The sequence below is a fragment of the Callorhinus ursinus genome, unplaced genomic scaffold, assembly GCF_003265705.2.
Source record: "Callorhinus ursinus isolate GAN/ISIS: 27379988/994484 unplaced genomic scaffold, GSC_fseal_2.0 scaffold26, whole genome shotgun sequence".
NCBI lineage: Eukaryota > Metazoa > Chordata > Mammalia > Carnivora > Otariidae > Callorhinus > Callorhinus ursinus.
Genome location: NW_027397088.1, coordinates 11,976,303 through 11,993,932, shown reverse-complemented (window position 1 = coordinate 11,993,932; position 17,630 = coordinate 11,976,303). Strand labels below are relative to the sequence as shown.

Genomic DNA, 17,630 nt, shown 5'->3' with positions numbered 1-17,630 from the left:
CCTCATCCTGGAAACAACTCACTTGTTGCTCGACATTAAAATGGGTAGATATCAATACAATGGAATACTATATGGCAATAAAAATTGTAAACTATAGCTGTTGGCAACAACATGGATGAATTTCACAGCATAATCCTGGGTGGAGGAACTTAACATAAAAGAATATATACTGTGTGATCTATTTATTCAGAGTTCAAAAACAGGGAAAAGCGACTCTAGCGTATAGGAATGCAGATGTAAGGGGTAAAGTATAAAGAAAGGCATGGAGGGGATTACCATAATAGTCAGGATAGTTGCCTTTAAGCAGGCTCACCCCTAACATTTCTGGGGTTAAATGGAGAACAGCTTATCATAATCATAGGCCTAAATATTTTAAAGTAAATTAAACTAACACTATATTAAATAAAAGATGTTTTATCCTCTTACCTCGACAAATATATCTTCATGGCAACCTGCAAGGCCAGTTTGGACCCTAGAATTCTTGGACTGCTTAGAGCTTCTGACTGGAATGTGTGACGCAAGAGGAGGAGGCCCCCAGACTCCCACCGTCTCTTCCCACCCTCTGCCCCATCCCATACCTCAAGGGCCTTTGTGTCCATGTATGTTCACCCACAGCTCCTACAAATATCTGCTCCTAGGCCACCCCGTGGGCAGGTGGACCTGAAGAAGAGGCCGGGGAAGATCTGGAAGTGGACTCAGAATCATCTGGACAGGGAATCCCAAGGTCCTGGTATTTGGTGCATGGTTTAGAAAGGGAGACATGGGTTCTAGGGGGACATGGCCTCTTGGCCTCAAGGACTCCTCTCCCCTTGGAAAGGGACATCAATGGAGGAAATCTAGAAGCCCAAAAGCACAAGGCCCAACATAGGGCCCCCTGCATGGGACTCAAGGCAGTACTGCCTTTAAAGAAAGGGGCTGTTTTTGGAAGGGAAGCTGAAAAACTTCTGGGGTCCTGGTAGTATGCTGTGCCTTCACCTGGAAGGCAATTTATGACAACTGATTCAGCTCTACATTTGTTTTTTCTATGTGTGTTATATATCACAATAAAGAATTAATGGGGCACCTAGGTGGCTCAGTCTTAGGTTAAGCATCTGCCTTCAGCTCAGATCATGATCCCAGGGTCCTGGGATCAAGTCCAGCATCGGGCTCCCTGCTCCATGGGGAGCCTGTTTCTCCCTCTGCCTCTGTCTCTCGCTGTCTTTGATGAATAAATAAATAAAATCTTTAAAAAAAGAATTAATGAAATCTATCATCTATCTATCTATCTATCTATCTATCTATCTATCTATCTATCTCCCATCTATCATTCCTAGTACCGTCGTTTATGGGATCCCCATAGACAAATCAGCTCTGAATGCTTTGCCTTTAAGCTCAGACACCTTGGGCAGTTAAAATGCCTCAAGGCATGAATACCTCATAGGGAAATGGACTGAATTCTGGAAATAGTAACTCTCACTGCTGGTTTTCTCCACCATGCAAGGCCCAGATACTTGGGGGAGCATGGACGGGTTCAGGCAGAGCAAATGAGTCATGGGCCCATGTCCTCCTGCCTATAACCACTGCAAGTGCCTCAGAGGAAAATCCCCTTCTCCCCATCTTGACCAAGATTTTAAATACTGTGTTTATCAAACTGAAATTACAGGAAGCTATTCCCATCCTAGCAGAAGTGAAAGGAGACCGACTCCCAATTGCCCTTTGGAAAGCGGTTCTAAGAAGACCTCTCTTCCCCATAAGGGCAGCTGGATAAATTTATCACACAGTTTGCTGAGCTTCTACTATGTGCCAGACACAATCCTTATTTTTCTGCTCCACGTTTTAAAACACCAATTTGGTTTTGATTTCTCATTCTTGTTAGGAAAAACACTTTCCTTTTACAAAGATTCAGATTCCCGGTTCATGAAGAGATGTCTGTGCAGCCCATGTGGTTTAAATATCAGGATTTTTCTAATATATATTTCAACAATGGTCCATGAGGATACACACACACACACACACACACACACACACACACACACACACACACCCCATCCCAAAACTGAATATAGCTGTGAGATCATGAAAGGGAAGTGAAAAGCTGGCCTGTACTAATCGACCAAAAGCCCAGTCCTGGTTTTTTTTTTTTCCCGAAAAATAAAATTCTGGGCTTTGCATCTAAGCTATTTAAAAGCCACACTGCCAAAGCACCAGTTTTCCTCATCTTAGGGAAACAAGAAAAGCATATGACTGCAGAGTGTCCTTCTCGAGCCGTTGATGAGAGGTAAATTCAGGCACATTTGGTGGCTTCAAAATGATAAGAGCAACAACATAAAAGGGGGATAAAGAAGCAGCGGGTGGAGGGGTGGGAAAACAAGTTAAATCAATGACAGTCAATGACAGGACTAAAATTGTAGACTGTAGATAATGAAGGATCGCTCACTTCTCCCATTCTGCCCCAATAAGAAGCACCTCGCAAATACCTACCCAACACTCAAGACCCCACCCAAAGTTTACCTTCTCCCTCCTTCTGTGACCTCCCCAGATCCACTTCATATTTAATCAGAGGACCTGTAATAGTTTATGGAACTGTGTCTTTTTGGTTTGTCCTATTAGACTGTGGAGTCATTGAGGACAGGACCACATTTTCTGCATCTTTGCAATTCCAGGTCAGCGCAGGGTGAGGGTACCATAGATGCTGTCCCTGCTGGCATGATTGAATGAATGAATGAATGAATGAATGAAAGATGGATTCCATTCATGGGACTATGGATTTGGCTTTTCCAGGTGCTCTGATGCCATCCTTAAGTGATAAAAAGTGTCTCAGCCTCTGTCAGTGTTCACCCACTTACACATCTTAAACTTCTTTTCAGATTCAAGAAGCTGTGAATTCCATAATGTCACACACTGGCCTGAGAAGATCGTGTATTCTTTAAGCCAAGTTATGAAAAGAAAGAAGCCGGTCAGCAGACTAAGACGGGAATTGTCTTTTTCAAGATCGAGAGCTCCCACATTCCTTGGCATAACAGAGAGAAGCACCTGGGAAAATGTGGGCAATGGTGAGTAGTGATGGGAAAAACGTCCATTTCATCCTTTTCTCTTTTGTCCGGCTCAACCCAGACTCATTCCTTTGAAACAATAAACCAAATGGCATTCAACCCTCACTCGGGATGGTAACTAATATTTGGAATTAAAAGGCTGATTCTGGGCCACCTGATTTTGCTCTGGTAGGTGAATCGTTTGAGATGGATACGCTGATGCTCACAGGAAATCCTCTTCCATTCAATCTCAGGGGAAGCAATCTTCCGGGATAAAGGTAGAATATTCCCCTTAGTATAATTAGTGCACAAGCAAGTCTGGAAGTTACACTCACCAAACTCTTCAGAAGCCGATCCCCTAGGTTAGATTAGCCAATTCCCTGGTGCCTCATTTCTCCATCTGCCAATCATTATTAAACTGTTCCTTTTCCATTCAGCCGTTCCGCAAGAAAGTCAGCTTGGCCTGAGGTGGCAGTTGGGGTTAAAATGGTCCGTTCTCCTATCTAACCAAGGCTTTCTAAAGGTTTTATGGAAGCTAAGTCAAAGAACTGATATGTAATGCATCTGTTAGTTGACTTGTAATGGAAGCAAGTGGCATGGGTGGTGTGGTGGCATTGGGCGGTCCGGCAGAGCTGGATTTATATCACTCTGATGCTTAGCAGTTGAGTAACCATGAGCCAGTTACTTGACTTTTTTTAATCTTTGTCTCTGAATTTATAAAATGGAGAGAGGGAGAGTGTCCTGAGGATGAAATGAAATGAGAAAATGCATATTTAAGTAACTCGTGCTCAAAAGAAGAAAGTATAAGTGGTGCCTGGGTGGCCCAGTGAGTTAAGCACCCAACTCTTGATTTTGGCTCAGGTGGTGATCTCAGCGTCATGAGATAGAGCCCCAAGTCGGGCTCTTGTGCTCAGTTTGGAGTCTGCTTAAGATTCTCTTTTTCCTCTACCTGCCCCCCTTGCTCTCTCTCTCCCTCTCAAATAAATAAATAAATCTTAAGAAAAAAAAGAAGAAGAAGAAGAAAGGTTAATTCCCTTATATGCTGAGATCCATAATCTGTTGTCTGTAATCACATGGAGAACAAACCATCAGTACAAATAAGAAAGAAACTGGACAGTCATGTCAATCCAAAAAGGGCCCAATATTTCATTTCTGGGAGAAAGGCTATAAGTTAAGCAAAATGACAAATGTTTTTTAAAACATTTCAATGACAAATAAAAGGATTTGCATGGAAGTCTTAAAAAACTAGATTGCTATATTACTGCAGTGTTTTAAAATAATGACCTCTTAAAAGTCCCCTAGTCCCCAGATCCCATGACAAAAATCTGTCACAGAACTGGACACTTTAGAAGCTTCAACCACACCAAATGACAGTAGTCCCCGCCTTACCGAGGGTTTCGCTCTACACAGTTTCAGCTACCCGTGGTCAACTGTGTTCTGGAAGCAGATGATCCCCCTTCTGATGACACTCACCTAACCCTATGTCACAATGCCTGCGCCATTCACCTCACTGCATCTCACGTAAGCATTTGACCATCTCATACCATTACAAGAAGAAGGGTGAGCACAGGACACCAAGGTATTTTGGGAGTGAGAGAGACCACATTCACATAACTTTTATTACAGTATATTGTTATAATCGTTCTATTGGATTCCTGTTTTTGTTAATCTCTTGTTGTGAGTAATTTATAAATCAAACTTTATCACAGGCATGTACGTATGAGAAAAAGCATAGTGCATATAGGGTGCAGTACTCTCTGCGATTTCCAGCATCCCCTGGGGGTCTTGGAATGTATGCTTCACAGATAAGAGAGGACTCCTGTAAGAATTCAAACTGGAGCATATTACATTTATTTGTGATTCCTCAAGTCACTCAGCATGAATGTTAATTTCTTAATGAAGAGTGAAACAGAAATAGTCTCTCCTCATTTATTTAGACCTACTCAGCCAGTTTCACTAAATTAAGACAAAAACAAAGAAAAAAAAAAACAAAAAACCTTAGCATTCTCGAATGTAAGCCAATATTTCATTCCATTTGAGTCCCTGCAATGAACATTAGCACTGTGGTATTTCAAATACATGTTGATTCTCAACTTTCGGTATTCTGGATCTGAAAACCAGACAATTCTACCACCTGAAATCTTTCATTTACTTTAGAATCATCTATGTTCAGAGTCCAAGGGTCCTTGGGATCATTAATTCCATCACTTCTGTTTGGGTTTTTCTTTTTCTTTTTTTTGTCATTATTGAACTATATGTCAATATTACACACACACACGTACACACTTGTGTGTAACTTCATACTAGACTAAATAGAATGGAAAAAATTGGCCATTATCAGTATCACCTAACAGCAAAAAGGAGCATTGGTTCTTTGTCATCAATGGTTTCTAGGGATACATCCCTCCTGCTGTTTGGGGGCAGCGTGCTGGTTAAAGATCCAGACCTGAAGCAATGCTGCCTGATTTGAATCCTGGCCCTGACCCTCACAGGTAGTAGGACCTTGAACAAGTTATTTAACCTCTCTGTGCTTCAGCTTCTTCATATATAAAATGGGGTGAGAAGAGCACCTCTTTGCAGGGGTTGTTGTGATGATGAAGCATGCAAATTGCTTATAATTGTGTTTCGCATATTCTAAACCCTCGATAGAGGCTTCCAGTGACACTCAGAGTCCTACAACACATAGGAAATAAAGTCTACATAGCTCAAAGAAATCACTCAAGGCAAAAGATGGAAGAAGCAGTATGTAAGAAAAGGCCGAGGGAGAGATTGAATCTTTAGGAATCTGGGTCAGGCTGGACTGTGTTGCTCTCCTGAGCCCCTGATGCTGTGATTGCCTGGTTTGGGGAGCTGCAATGAAGACACCGTGAGCTCAGGGCCAGAAACATCCTTTGGGGAAACCTGTGCTAACCTTATAAATACACTTAAAAGCAAGCCCTTTACCAAACAACTCAGCAAGTGATAGCAAGCCCCAAGCTACCTGTGCAAACATTAACGTGGAGGGAAGGCGGAGAGTCCATGTGCACACCCGGAGGGCCATCGTGAGCTGCAGAGAGGCTGGGCAGTGGGCAGCCTCCCTTTGCGATTCTGTAGGAATCAGTGGTATGTTGGAGGCAGCTAATTCCAGCTCCCCAGAGCTGACTGTGCTCGTCCTTCCCAGTGAGTTCACGTAGGTAACTCAACAGTGGCCATGGTAGCGGTATTTACACCACAGAAATTGGTAGACAATTCAGGGTTGTTTCATTTGGCTTTACTGTCAGAGAGCTGGTAGGTAATTTCCCAATGCATCACTGATGATGGGGCTGGCTCAGAAAAATAAGAACGCTGAAAAAAAAATCTTTTAAACTGCAAAAACCTTTTCTTTGGCATTCTTCCCTCCTCCCCTTTATACTCAGGCAGGAAGCTGGCAGTTGGACATGGTCTGTGATGGTTTATCTCAAGAAAGAACATCCAACCGGACTCTTGCTTCACAAATGGCCAAAACGTGTTGACTGACAGGACTTGCAAATTGTGTCCTTTTTTTCCCCATTAGAGACAAGTTCACTGCAGGTCCAAAGTGGTCATCAAAGTGTATATTTACACCTGCCATAGGTTTGTGATGTCCTAAAAAGGGAGCTACAACAAAGTGAAGGAATTCACATGCTCTCTTCTCAGCCCTTAAACAAATATGACCTATTTTAGGGAATATGAAAACTTTATGCCCTGAGAATTATTACCTTTCCTCCGTACACCTCATGGATAATTTAACTTGTTCAGCTTTCCAGGTTATTCCTAGAGAGTAAGGATGAAAGAATAGGGGCTGAAATGAAGAATACCTCTAAAGCTGCTTTTGTTAGTGTGCTGGGGCGGCCGTGACAGAGACTGCAGGCTGATGGCTTAAACAACAGGCATTTACCTTCTCACAGTTCTAGAGGCTGGGAGGTCAAGATCAAGGTGTGTCAGCCAGTATGGTTTCCCCTGAGGCTTGCAGATGGTTGCCTTCTTACTGTGTCCTCACATGCTCTTTGCTCTGTGTGTGTCTGTGTCCTAATCTCTTCTTGATATTAGGACACCACTCATACTGGATTAGGGCCCACCCACGTGACCTCATCTTACCTTGAATGCTCTTTTAAAGGCCCTATATCTAAACCAACTCCTAACATTCTGAGATACTGTGGGTTAGGACTTGAGTGTATGGATTTGGAGGGGGACACAAATAAGCCCGTGACACCGCCCAAACATAACCATAATTTATCCACAAGGAAAATTCGATTTAACAACATCACAGGTCAAGTTCCCAGAGAAGCAGACTCTGGAGAGACGGAGATTGGTATGCAGGGGGTTACAGAAGGTGTTCTCGGGAATATCTACAAGCAACAAAGGCAGAAGGATGAGGCAGGAGGGGAGCTGGACTACAGTACATAGTTAAGGCCCATGCTGACCACATAGCCTTCTATGCATGGGGAGAGTTGTCTGGAATGGAAGTAAGGGCGCCAGGACTTTATACCCCTTTCCGGGCCAGTCATTGTGTGTGTGTGTGGTGGTGGGGGGGGGTATGACATGCATGAAGAGGCTCTCTTCAGCTGAGGACAATCTCAGGAGGACTCATTTGAGAGTGGCCCATCACCCAATCTTCAGAGATTGCTCAGTCTCAGATGGGGTCTCCTGTCAGTGCACTTCATGTCCACAGTATAAAGGGAGCAGAAGTTTTCCCAAGTGAATGAAAAGATTCATCTCTTCCTCAAAGATTCATCCTCTCCTTAAGAAATTTCTCATAATAGACTATGGATTCTGAGAAACAAACTGAGGGTTTTAGAGGGGAGGGGGGTGGGGGGTATTACTGGGGTAGCCCGGTGATGGGTATTAAGGAGGGCACGTACTGCACGGAGCACAGGATGTTATACGCAAACAATGAATCATGGAACACTACATCAAAAACTAATGATGTAATGTATGGTAACTAACATAACATAATAAAATTAAATTTAAAAAAAATTCTCATAATATCTCTCAGTAGATTAAAGGGTGACCCGTTATGAACCCTAAAACATTTGGCCCAATTCTGGGTGCATAGAAAAAGCCCAGCAGAATAGTCAGGGAATGTGGCTTCGTGGGAAATGTATGCTGGTTGGAACCAAAGAGATCTGGGTTCAACTCTCTGCCTCAGTATTTACTAATATTTTTTACCCTCTCTGAACCTCCAACTTCTCTTCTGCAAAATGAGAATGATTGTGCCAACTTTGTTAGAGCACTGGAAAATTTTAAATAATATGTACTTAAGAGTGTCGGGCACAGGGGTGCCTGGGTGGCTCCGTCATTAAGCCTTCGGCTCAGGTCATGATCCTGAGGTTCTGGGATCTAGCCCCGCATCACTCTGCAAGAAGCCTGCTTCTCCCTCTCCCACTCCCCCTGCTTGTGTTCCCTCTCTCTATATATCTCTCTCTGTCAAATAAATAAATAAAATCTTTAAAAAAAAAAAAAGAGTGTCGGGCACAATGCCTGACATAAAGAAGGCATTCAAAAAAGCATGAATTTCCTTAAATAGTTCATTGGTGGTAACTAATTGCAAACCAGAAATAGAGGTATGATCTCCTAACCTGAAGGAAAATGTTTTTCATATTCTGGTGTGTTCGGAATCACCAGCAAAGATTCTCAAAACAGATTCCTGGACCCCATTCACTGTGAATCTAAATCAGGAGATCTAAGGTGAAGACCAGGAACGCATAATTTTAGCAAGCCCCATGGGGGTTTCTGATATCCAGAGAATCTGGAGACCCCCTGCTTGAGGCTGTGGGTGCCATCTCAATAGGAATGGGGTCCAGTGCTTAGATGCCTGGGGACATTTCCGCTGTCCTCATTGTCATTAGTTCTGTGGATGTAGGTATACACATACCGTAGACTTCTCCCGTTGCATAAATACTATGCATTCCAACATGAAAACATGCATAAATTATGTCAGCTATAGAATCAAACCCATTCTCCTTTTCAAGATGTAGTTTTATTGAAGTATAAATCACGACTACAAGGCAATTTAGTGCAGACAGGAATTTTATTGGGGGATGCAGATCCCCTGAGCTTGTCTGGAAAATGGGAAGCATATTCAGAGATGAAGTGTCCTGCAGGTGTAAGAGCTGCTGGGCCTGCAAAGAAGCACCATCTGGACAGAGATTTAACTTTCTCATTGAAATGAAGGAAAATTGAGTTCCCCTGGATGGGATTGCTGAAGTCTTTCTGTGTCTGATTACGGATCACAAAGCCCAGCTGCGCTGCAGAAATGTTACTGTTGAAAAGACACCTGACCGAGGTCCAGAAAGTAAACAGGAGTTGGAACGTGGAAAGTGACCCCTGAGCAGAGACAGGCTTTCACATCCTTACCAGATTTCCCCTGATCTAACGTGGGGCCATGTGGTTTCCCAGTATCTTCTGTGGCTTTCTATTCCCACAGAAAGAGGCCTCGCTTATTCTAAAATATGAAACTTTAGGGGTTTCTTGAAAATGGTACTTTCACTCAGTAAAAATAAGTCAAGATGAAAACACTATCTGTGGGAATCCATTCGGAAAAAGGATTAAACTGAGAACATGAGAGAAACAGTCTATTTTTCCCCAAATGATCAGCAGCCACCCAGACCCGGTCAGTTTCCTTACAATAAAAAAAAAAAAAAAAAAAAATCTAGAAGCAGCACAACGAAAGTATTACAATCACTGAGAAGTCCAAGGTGACTCTATACTCACCGTCTCTGTACTAACACCACAAGTACAGGAATCGGTGAGCTCTTTCTGTCGTTAGACTTATTCTGAGTTCTTAGAGATGAAGGGGGTCTCTGTCCTCATTTCCTCACATACTGCCTTTATTCTCTTTGAAAAAATATTCCTCTGGGTTTGACCAGGGCCTTGTGACACACATAGTCATCATTACACTAAAGGAACTGTGCATCCCCTAACCTTTAAGTATTACCCAGAGCCCCCTGCTCTTTCTCCTTGGCCCACTTAGAGAAGCGTCTTTGAGTACAATGTCCAATTAAACAGTGGGTTTACATCTAGTGCTTCTTTCTTGCGTTCAAATCTCTTTCTGACTCAGCCTTATACTCTGCCATTTCTTAGAAACACAGAACTTTAGGGCTGGAAGAACGCATTAGTCAGGGTAACATTGCGGTGAGCTGCGGCAATGAGTAAGCCCTATAATATTGGCGTTGTAGCACAATACAGTTTCGTTCGCACTCCTGTGACAGTCATTGGCTCTCTCGGGCAGCTTTCCTCAGGCATCTGGGCTTCTTCCACCATGTGGCCCCACCATCTCAGGGTCCTTCACTTCCAGCAGTGTAGATAAAAAGAGAGAAGGTACGGGACATTTAGGCAAGCAAGCCAGGAAAGTGGAGAATTGGTCAACCAGCATTCCACTGACCCAAAGAAGGCTGAGAAATGTTGACAAGTACAAAGATGCTAATAGTGTTTTTCTCAGAGAGTCCTTAGATGCCCCTTGCTTTCAGTCCCTTCAAGTGTTTTTCAGCTGAAGCAACTGAGACCCAGAGAACACCAGTTACACAGAGCTACAGGACAGCTCAGTTCAATGCTGGCCAAAAGGCCTCTTGCCCATTCCTAGTAATTCCAATTAATGTATAAAAAGTCTCATAAGAGCTCAAGATACAGTTGAAGCATTGTTTCTAGAACTTTCTATCCAGGACTCCAGGGTGAGGAGGACTATGACCAACCTGCTCCAAACCCCACAATTCCGGTGTAGTCCTCTCAGTCTGAGAGCTGGACAGATGAAGGTTTTAAGGAGCAAGTCCCAGTAGCAAACCTTAATTATGGGAAATGCTTCTTGGCTCCTAAGGATATAAAATTACTTTGTGGAAAGTCAAGAAAAATAGAGACAGAATACCCTGTAATGCTTCATTCAGAGGCCAAAAGTCACCTATTAAGGCTTGCATATTGTGCTTGATTCTGTCAAGAGAGCTTATAGGGTGGAGATAGTTGATAAGGAGGGAAATTCTGGATGGTGTCAGCCTGGTTTGCAACCATCACATTGGCTCATGGAAAATACATCTTGAAAGATTGTCCTCCTCACCGTTGAGTTCAAATGTGAGAAGAAACAGAGACTTCCAGAAAATAAGAATAAGGAAATGGGCGCAGGCAAGGATGGTCTCCTTGACAGGTTGAGAACACTAGTGGAAAAAACTGTGTGGGAATCTGGATGAATCTTTGCCACACATTTGACCATCTAGATCAATGTCTACTGAAAACACAGTTACATACCTATTTTTTTTTTAATTCTGACTTTACCGTCACAAAGATTATATATCTGGATTTTTTTGCCTGAATTTTCAAATTTTCACTCTGACACTGAGTCATTAAAAGATGCATATTAGTTTTCTCAGTTTTAGGGAGGGAAAAGAAATAAAAATAATAATCTGTCACTTGACTGGAAATTAAGGTGCTGATTTAATCTAAACATTTCTTTATCACATAAAATCAAATAACAATAATAATAATAATAATGGAATTTGGGGCACCTGGGTGGCTCAGTCAGTTAAACATCTGCCTCTTAATTTCGGCTCAGGTCATGATCTCAAGGTTGTGAGATCAAGACCCTCATCCAGCTCTATGCTCAGCAGGGAGTCCGCTTGAGATTCTCTTCCTCTCCCTCTGCCCCTGCCCCCGCTCACATGCTCTCTCTTCTCTTTCTCTTTCAAACAAATAAATAAATCTTAAAAATAATAATAGAATTAGATTTTTAGAGTGAGTGCCAAATTATATTATTCATTCAACCAAAACACAATGGCATTTCCTAGATTTACAGATCAGGTATTAAAAATAGCACAGAAGGTAATTACATGTGCCTTTAGTTTTTAATCTTTCTACCTCATTCTCAGTTTTTCATGCTCAGTGCTCCCCCTTCCAAAAAAATTTTCATCTTTGTGCGTTGGGGAATATATTGTGCCCAAGTTATTAACAGTCATATTGAAGACCTGAGATGAATGGATTTGCTGAATCACATGCTAGTTTATGGCAAATCTTGGACTCAAATCAATGGTCAGCATGGTGAGCAAGAGAGGCAGGCTGATTAGGTATCTCCAAAAAACTTGGAAATAAGGCCACTCTCAGAGTTAAGCTAGTAAAATGTATACAAACTAGTAAAACAGAATGGATATAATTAGCCAGTTGTAGAAGGAATCCAAGAAAACATCCATCTATATATAAAATAAAAGTGTGTGAAAGCATCTCAAACCTAAGCCCCACTGATCTGGGGGTACAGTAATGAGGAGGGTGTACATGTGATTATAAGTTAGTAAGCAGAAAACTAAGTGGCTGCATTATGCCCGTTTGGAGGAAGACTATGTGAATGAAAGGAGCTGATTGGCCAAAATTCAGTAAAAAGAACCAGAGGGTCATAGAGGCCCTCTGGATGGTACAGTCCATCAGCATGGAAGAATCTAAAGAAGACATGATCTTGGCACTGTTGGCCAAAGCATGATGGGTTCCTTGATGAGACAATCTCTGTTATGAGCAACAATCCTCAAGACATTGACAGTAACATTCTAAGGTCAAATGGTCTAGAATTTGATCTTAAAATGGTGAAATCCAAACCTTTTTTTCTGATTCTGCGGACATCAAGCAACCCTGAGATAATGTGGCTCCTCATGACAGAGCTGCCTCAATGCTTTCCAGTCTATCTGCCAGTTGTATTTACTATTTTAAATTACTTGTAATTGTGTCTGATGCTGTGAGCTGGTTCCACCTTAAGCATGCCAACAAAATCACTTTTATTAACTTGACGGACCTTAGACCGTGATCTCTTCTTCAAGGTAAATACCACCTTATGGAGTGCACCTGGGCACAGTACTGTTACCTAGCAACAGCTTAGGCTTCACTCTGCACTTCTTGAACTGTAGTTGAACCGGCCCCATGCCATTCTGACTGAACCATATATAAAGTCAAGATCAGGATGTTCTAATCATATTAGTGCCTTTAGTGATCTGAAAAACAATTGCTATACTGTAAGCCAGGAGCAGCCTGCAGAATAAAGGGATGGAAAGAACCTAAACCGTTTTAACAGGCTGTGTGCTGATTTTCAGTTGTATCTGGGACCCCGCCACAGACAGCTTCACCAAAGATACCAGGTAGTTGACAGAGTAATGTTTTCCAGGTTTTTTCACACCTTATCCAATTGCAGTAATTGTTAGGTGATAAATACGTTGACAGCTCATTACAAAATTCAGCTTCCAGAAGCTGAGAAGTTAGGTGGCACCTCTCACTTGCTGGGTGATAGGTTAGGATCTTACCCCTGTCCCTTCTCCACTCCCCACCCTACAATTCTGTCTGGAATCCTATGCACTCAAGGCATTAGATTTCATACAAAGCCTTTTGAAGTGAAAATAAATTCAGAAGGCTTTACTACAAAACCTCAGGAATATATAAAACTGCACATAGAGGGCGGGGATGAAGGGAATAAAGAATATGGCCTATGAACTTGAGAGCATTATCCCTAGTCTCTACAAGTTTTTTGATTAGTGTGTGTGCATGTGTGTCTGTCTGTCTGTCTGTCTGTCTCCTGGTTACCTAGGGAAGGGTTTGTATACTCTTGTGCCCTCACACTGGCTTGTCATACACATATAATCCTATGTTCATAGACATTAACTACTTGGGGTTTTTTTTAGCAACTTTATTGAGTATAATTGGCCTACAATAAACTACACATATTTAAAGTGAGAGTTCTGATAATGTTGACATACGTATACACCTATAAAACCATCACCACAACCAAGATAATGAACATATCCATGATTCCCAAAAGTTTTCTCATGCTCCTTTATAATCCCACATTCTGCCCCTTCCAACTCCCATCCCATCCCCAGGAAACCATCAATCTGCTTTCTGCCATTATATGTTAGTTTACAATTCCTAGAAATGTATATAAATGAAACATACAGTATGTACCCTTTTTTTTTTTTCTCCTGGCTTCTTTTACCCAGCATAATTATTTTGATATTCATCCATGTTGTGGTGTGTATCAATAGTTCATCTCTTTTCACTGTTGCTGATTAGTATTCCTTTGTGTGAATGGACCACAGTGTGTTTATCCATTCACCTGTTGATAGTTACTTGCGTTATTCTGGGTTTGGAGCAATTAGAAATAAAGTACTATGAACATTTGCATAAAAGTTTTAGTACAGACATCTGCTTTCTTTTCTCTTGGATAAATTCCTAGGATGGACGGGTAGGTCATATGGTAGATGTATGCCTAACTTTCTAAGAAACTGACAAACTGTTTTCCAAAGTGGTTGTACCATTTTATGTGTCCATCAGTAGTACATGAGCATTCCAGTTCCTCCACATCCCTGCCAGCACTAAGTATGGTTGGATTTTTCTATTAATTTTAGCCATCCAAATAGGTGGACAGTGATATCTTCCCATGGCTTTATTTAGCATCTTTTCATGTGCTTATTCGACATCTGTAAGTCTTCTTTAAAAAAATGACTATTTGTATATTTTGTCCATTCTTTTATTGGGTTGTTTTCTTATGATTGAGTGTGGAGAGTTTCTTATCTATTCTAGATACAATTACTTTGTCGGATGTATGTACTGTGAATATTTTCTTCCAGTCTCTAGCTTGACTTTTCATTCTAATAACATAGTCTTTGGAAGAGTAGACATTTTTAATTTTAGTGAAGTCCTATTTATTAATTTTTTCTTTTATGGATTATGCTTTTTAGTGTGATAGCTAAAAAATCTTTGCCTAATCCAAGGTCACATTTTTCTCCTATATTTTCTTCTAAAAGTTTTACAGTTTTAGGTTTTACATTAATCTCTGACCCATTTTGAGTTCATATTTATATGATGGAAGGTATGGATTGAAGTTCATTATTTTATATCTGGATATCCAATTGCACCAACACCATTTGTTGGAAGGAACATGTTTCCCCACTAAATTATCCTTATACCTTTGTCAAAAATCAGTTGTCCACATATGTTGTTTCTGTTCCCTTGATCTATCTTTAAGCCAATACCACACTGTCTTGATTTGCGTAGCTTTCTAGTAAGTCGAGTCTTCAAATTTTGTTCTTCTTTTATAAGATTTTTTTCTCTTTCTTAATTTTGTTTTGTTTTGCCTTTGCTATTTTAGGTCCTTTGTGTTTCCATATGAAGTTTAGAATCAATTTGTCAATTTCTACAAAAAAGCTTACTGAGATTTTGATTGGGATGGTGCTGAATCTATAAATCAATCTGCAGAGAACTGACATCTTACCAATATTGAGGGTTCTGATTCATGGACACATTCTATCTCTCCACTTACTTAGATCTTCTTTAATTTTCTTCAGCAATGTTTTATAGCTTTCAGTGCATAGAGAACTATAAACATTTCTCAGTCACAAACCATCAAGGAGGATGACCAGTTTATTCAAGATTGACAAGCTAAAGGCACTAGAGGCTTAAGCCCCAGTATTGTTTTACAGCAATACAATGCAGGAACTATAAAGAGGGGATGATAGTACCTATTTCCTAGAATTTTAAGCATTAGATGAGAGAGCACAGTATTCAATTTAATATAGCACAGGCTATCATTCAGATTGCCTGAGTTCAAATCCCAGCTCCACCACTTACAGCTGAGCAATCTTAGGGAATTCACAATCTCTCTAGAATTCAGCTTTTTGATCAGCAAAATGTAGAAAATACTAGTGCCTCCCTCACGAGGGTCCTCATGGGGGTCAAATGAGCTTATTAAACACTAGAAATATTCTTGTCATGTGATAAGCAACAAATAAATGTTAGCAGTGGGTATTGGTTTTATCATTAGTGGCACTTAACATGGCATCTGTAACTGATAAAGGGTAGATTTAATTATTAGCTTATATAACAAACTAGGCTACTTGGTTAACACCTTCACGTATGCTTCTCATCTGATTTGAATATCACAGGCTGACCTAAATTTGCTGGTAGGAGGTTTGTTCTTAAAAGACCTGACCCTGATACTAAACACAACTCCCCATTCTACTCCTCGGATGTCATATTTGAGAGTCTGCATCAGACACATCCATGCAAGATCTCAACATGATAGGCAAATCTCCCACATTTAGGTTTACTATTGGCTTCCTTAATCTCTCTTCTACCCACTTTGAGATCTAAAAGTCTGGAAAAGGTTATATGAATCATTTTCTCTTATTGCTTGCCAAATCCTTAGAAAGCTGACTCCCTCGTGAAGATGCATCTACTCAACCCATGGCCCTTGCTATAGGGCAAAGAAGTGTCCAGGGTACATATTGACTGGTTTTATGGTGTGATATGATTTCCAAACCCAGGAAGGCCCTGTGCACCTTTTATCACCTCCCAGCACTACCTTCCACACCCGTACACACAGACACACACACACACAATCTCCCTTCAAGCTTGCTCACACAAGTTGCCTAACTGGAGACCCATTTCTATACTTGATGGCTTTGTTCCCTATAAAATTGCAAATTACGTTTGAAGAACAAATAATCATGAGTTTATTCACATATATATTTGACAGCATAAAGTAATAGAAAGAGCCCCGGACCAGAAGAGTCAAGGTTTGCGTTCTAATCCTAACAGCCCTTCTTCCTTCTCTGTAACCTAAGATTCTACTTCAGCTCCCTGCTATATCATAAGGGGGATGGTGGTATTTGAACCATTCATTCATCCAGCAAATCTTACCAGTGCCAGATGTTGTTTTAAGCACAGAAGACCCAGCAGTGAGCAAAATGAAATCCCTGCTCCCACAGAGTTCATATGCAAGTCAGAGAGACAGATAATAAGCAGTAAACACATATGTAATCTATGGTCAAGGAGTGGTGAATTGCGAGAATCAAAATAAAGCAGAGTAAAGAGACAAGAATGAAAAGGAATGCTAGTTTAGGTCGTGGTAAAGGAAGTTCTTTTGGAGGCGGTGACAGTTCAGCAGAGGCCTAAAGAAAGTGAATGATGTGACATGACGCTAGCTGGCGCAAGAACATTCCAGAATGGGGAGTGGTAAGTGTGAAGGTCATTTTACTTGGCATGTTGGAGGAAAATTAAGAAGCCCATATGGTCGCAGTAAAGAGTTAGTTGGAGAGCAGTCTAGGGGCCAATACATATGGGGCATTGGAGGCCAGCATAATGACTTTGGAGTGTATGTGTTCTAAGTGACACAGGAAACCACTACAGGGTTTTGAGCAGGGGATTCACAAGGTCTGACTTCTTTTAGAATGCTCACTTGCACTGATGTGCTCAGGACAGACTGTCGAGTGGCCAGAGAAGAAGCAGAAGGAGCCAGGAAGAGATGCTGCTCCCGTAAGGAGAAAGATAGATATTCATGGCTTAGACTAGAGTGAGAGAGATGAAAGAGGTAAGAAACAAATGTTTGGAACATAACATTAAAAATTAGATGTAGAGTAAGAGTTTCATGCCATGGAATAAGAAAAGAGTAAAAGCTGACTCCAATATTTTGGCCTGTACAAGAAGTGGATGTCATTAACTGAGATAGAGAAGACTGGAGAAGAAGAAGGTTTTGAGAGGGCACATCAACAGTTTGCTTGGGACATTTAAGTTAGGGTTGTCCATCGGCTGTGCCAGAGGCAGTTCGAGTGGGCAGTTGCATACACAGGGCTGGACAGTCAGGGCTGGAGATTTACGTCTGGAGTCATG

The 17,630-nt window shown here is 41.4% G+C and overlaps 1 protein-coding gene across 3 annotated transcripts in view; it reads left to right on the top strand.

Moving 5' to 3' along the window:
- The window catches only part of NEDD9 (neural precursor cell expressed, developmentally down-regulated 9), a 178,298-nt gene that overhangs the window by 63,419 nt on the left and 97,249 nt on the right, over positions 1-17,630 (top strand). For 2 of the 3 annotated variants that reach the window (XM_025890953.2, XM_073877574.1), the window contains exons 2-3: positions 2,847-3,032; positions 4,422-4,532. In XM_025890953.2, the coding sequence (XP_025746738.1) occupies positions 3,021-3,032; positions 4,422-4,532 (123 nt within the window). In that variant the 5' untranslated portion in view covers positions 2,847-3,020. The remainder of the gene's footprint in view (positions 1-2,846; positions 3,033-4,421; positions 4,533-17,630) is intronic. The other variant, XM_025890955.2, reaches the window with a different exon arrangement.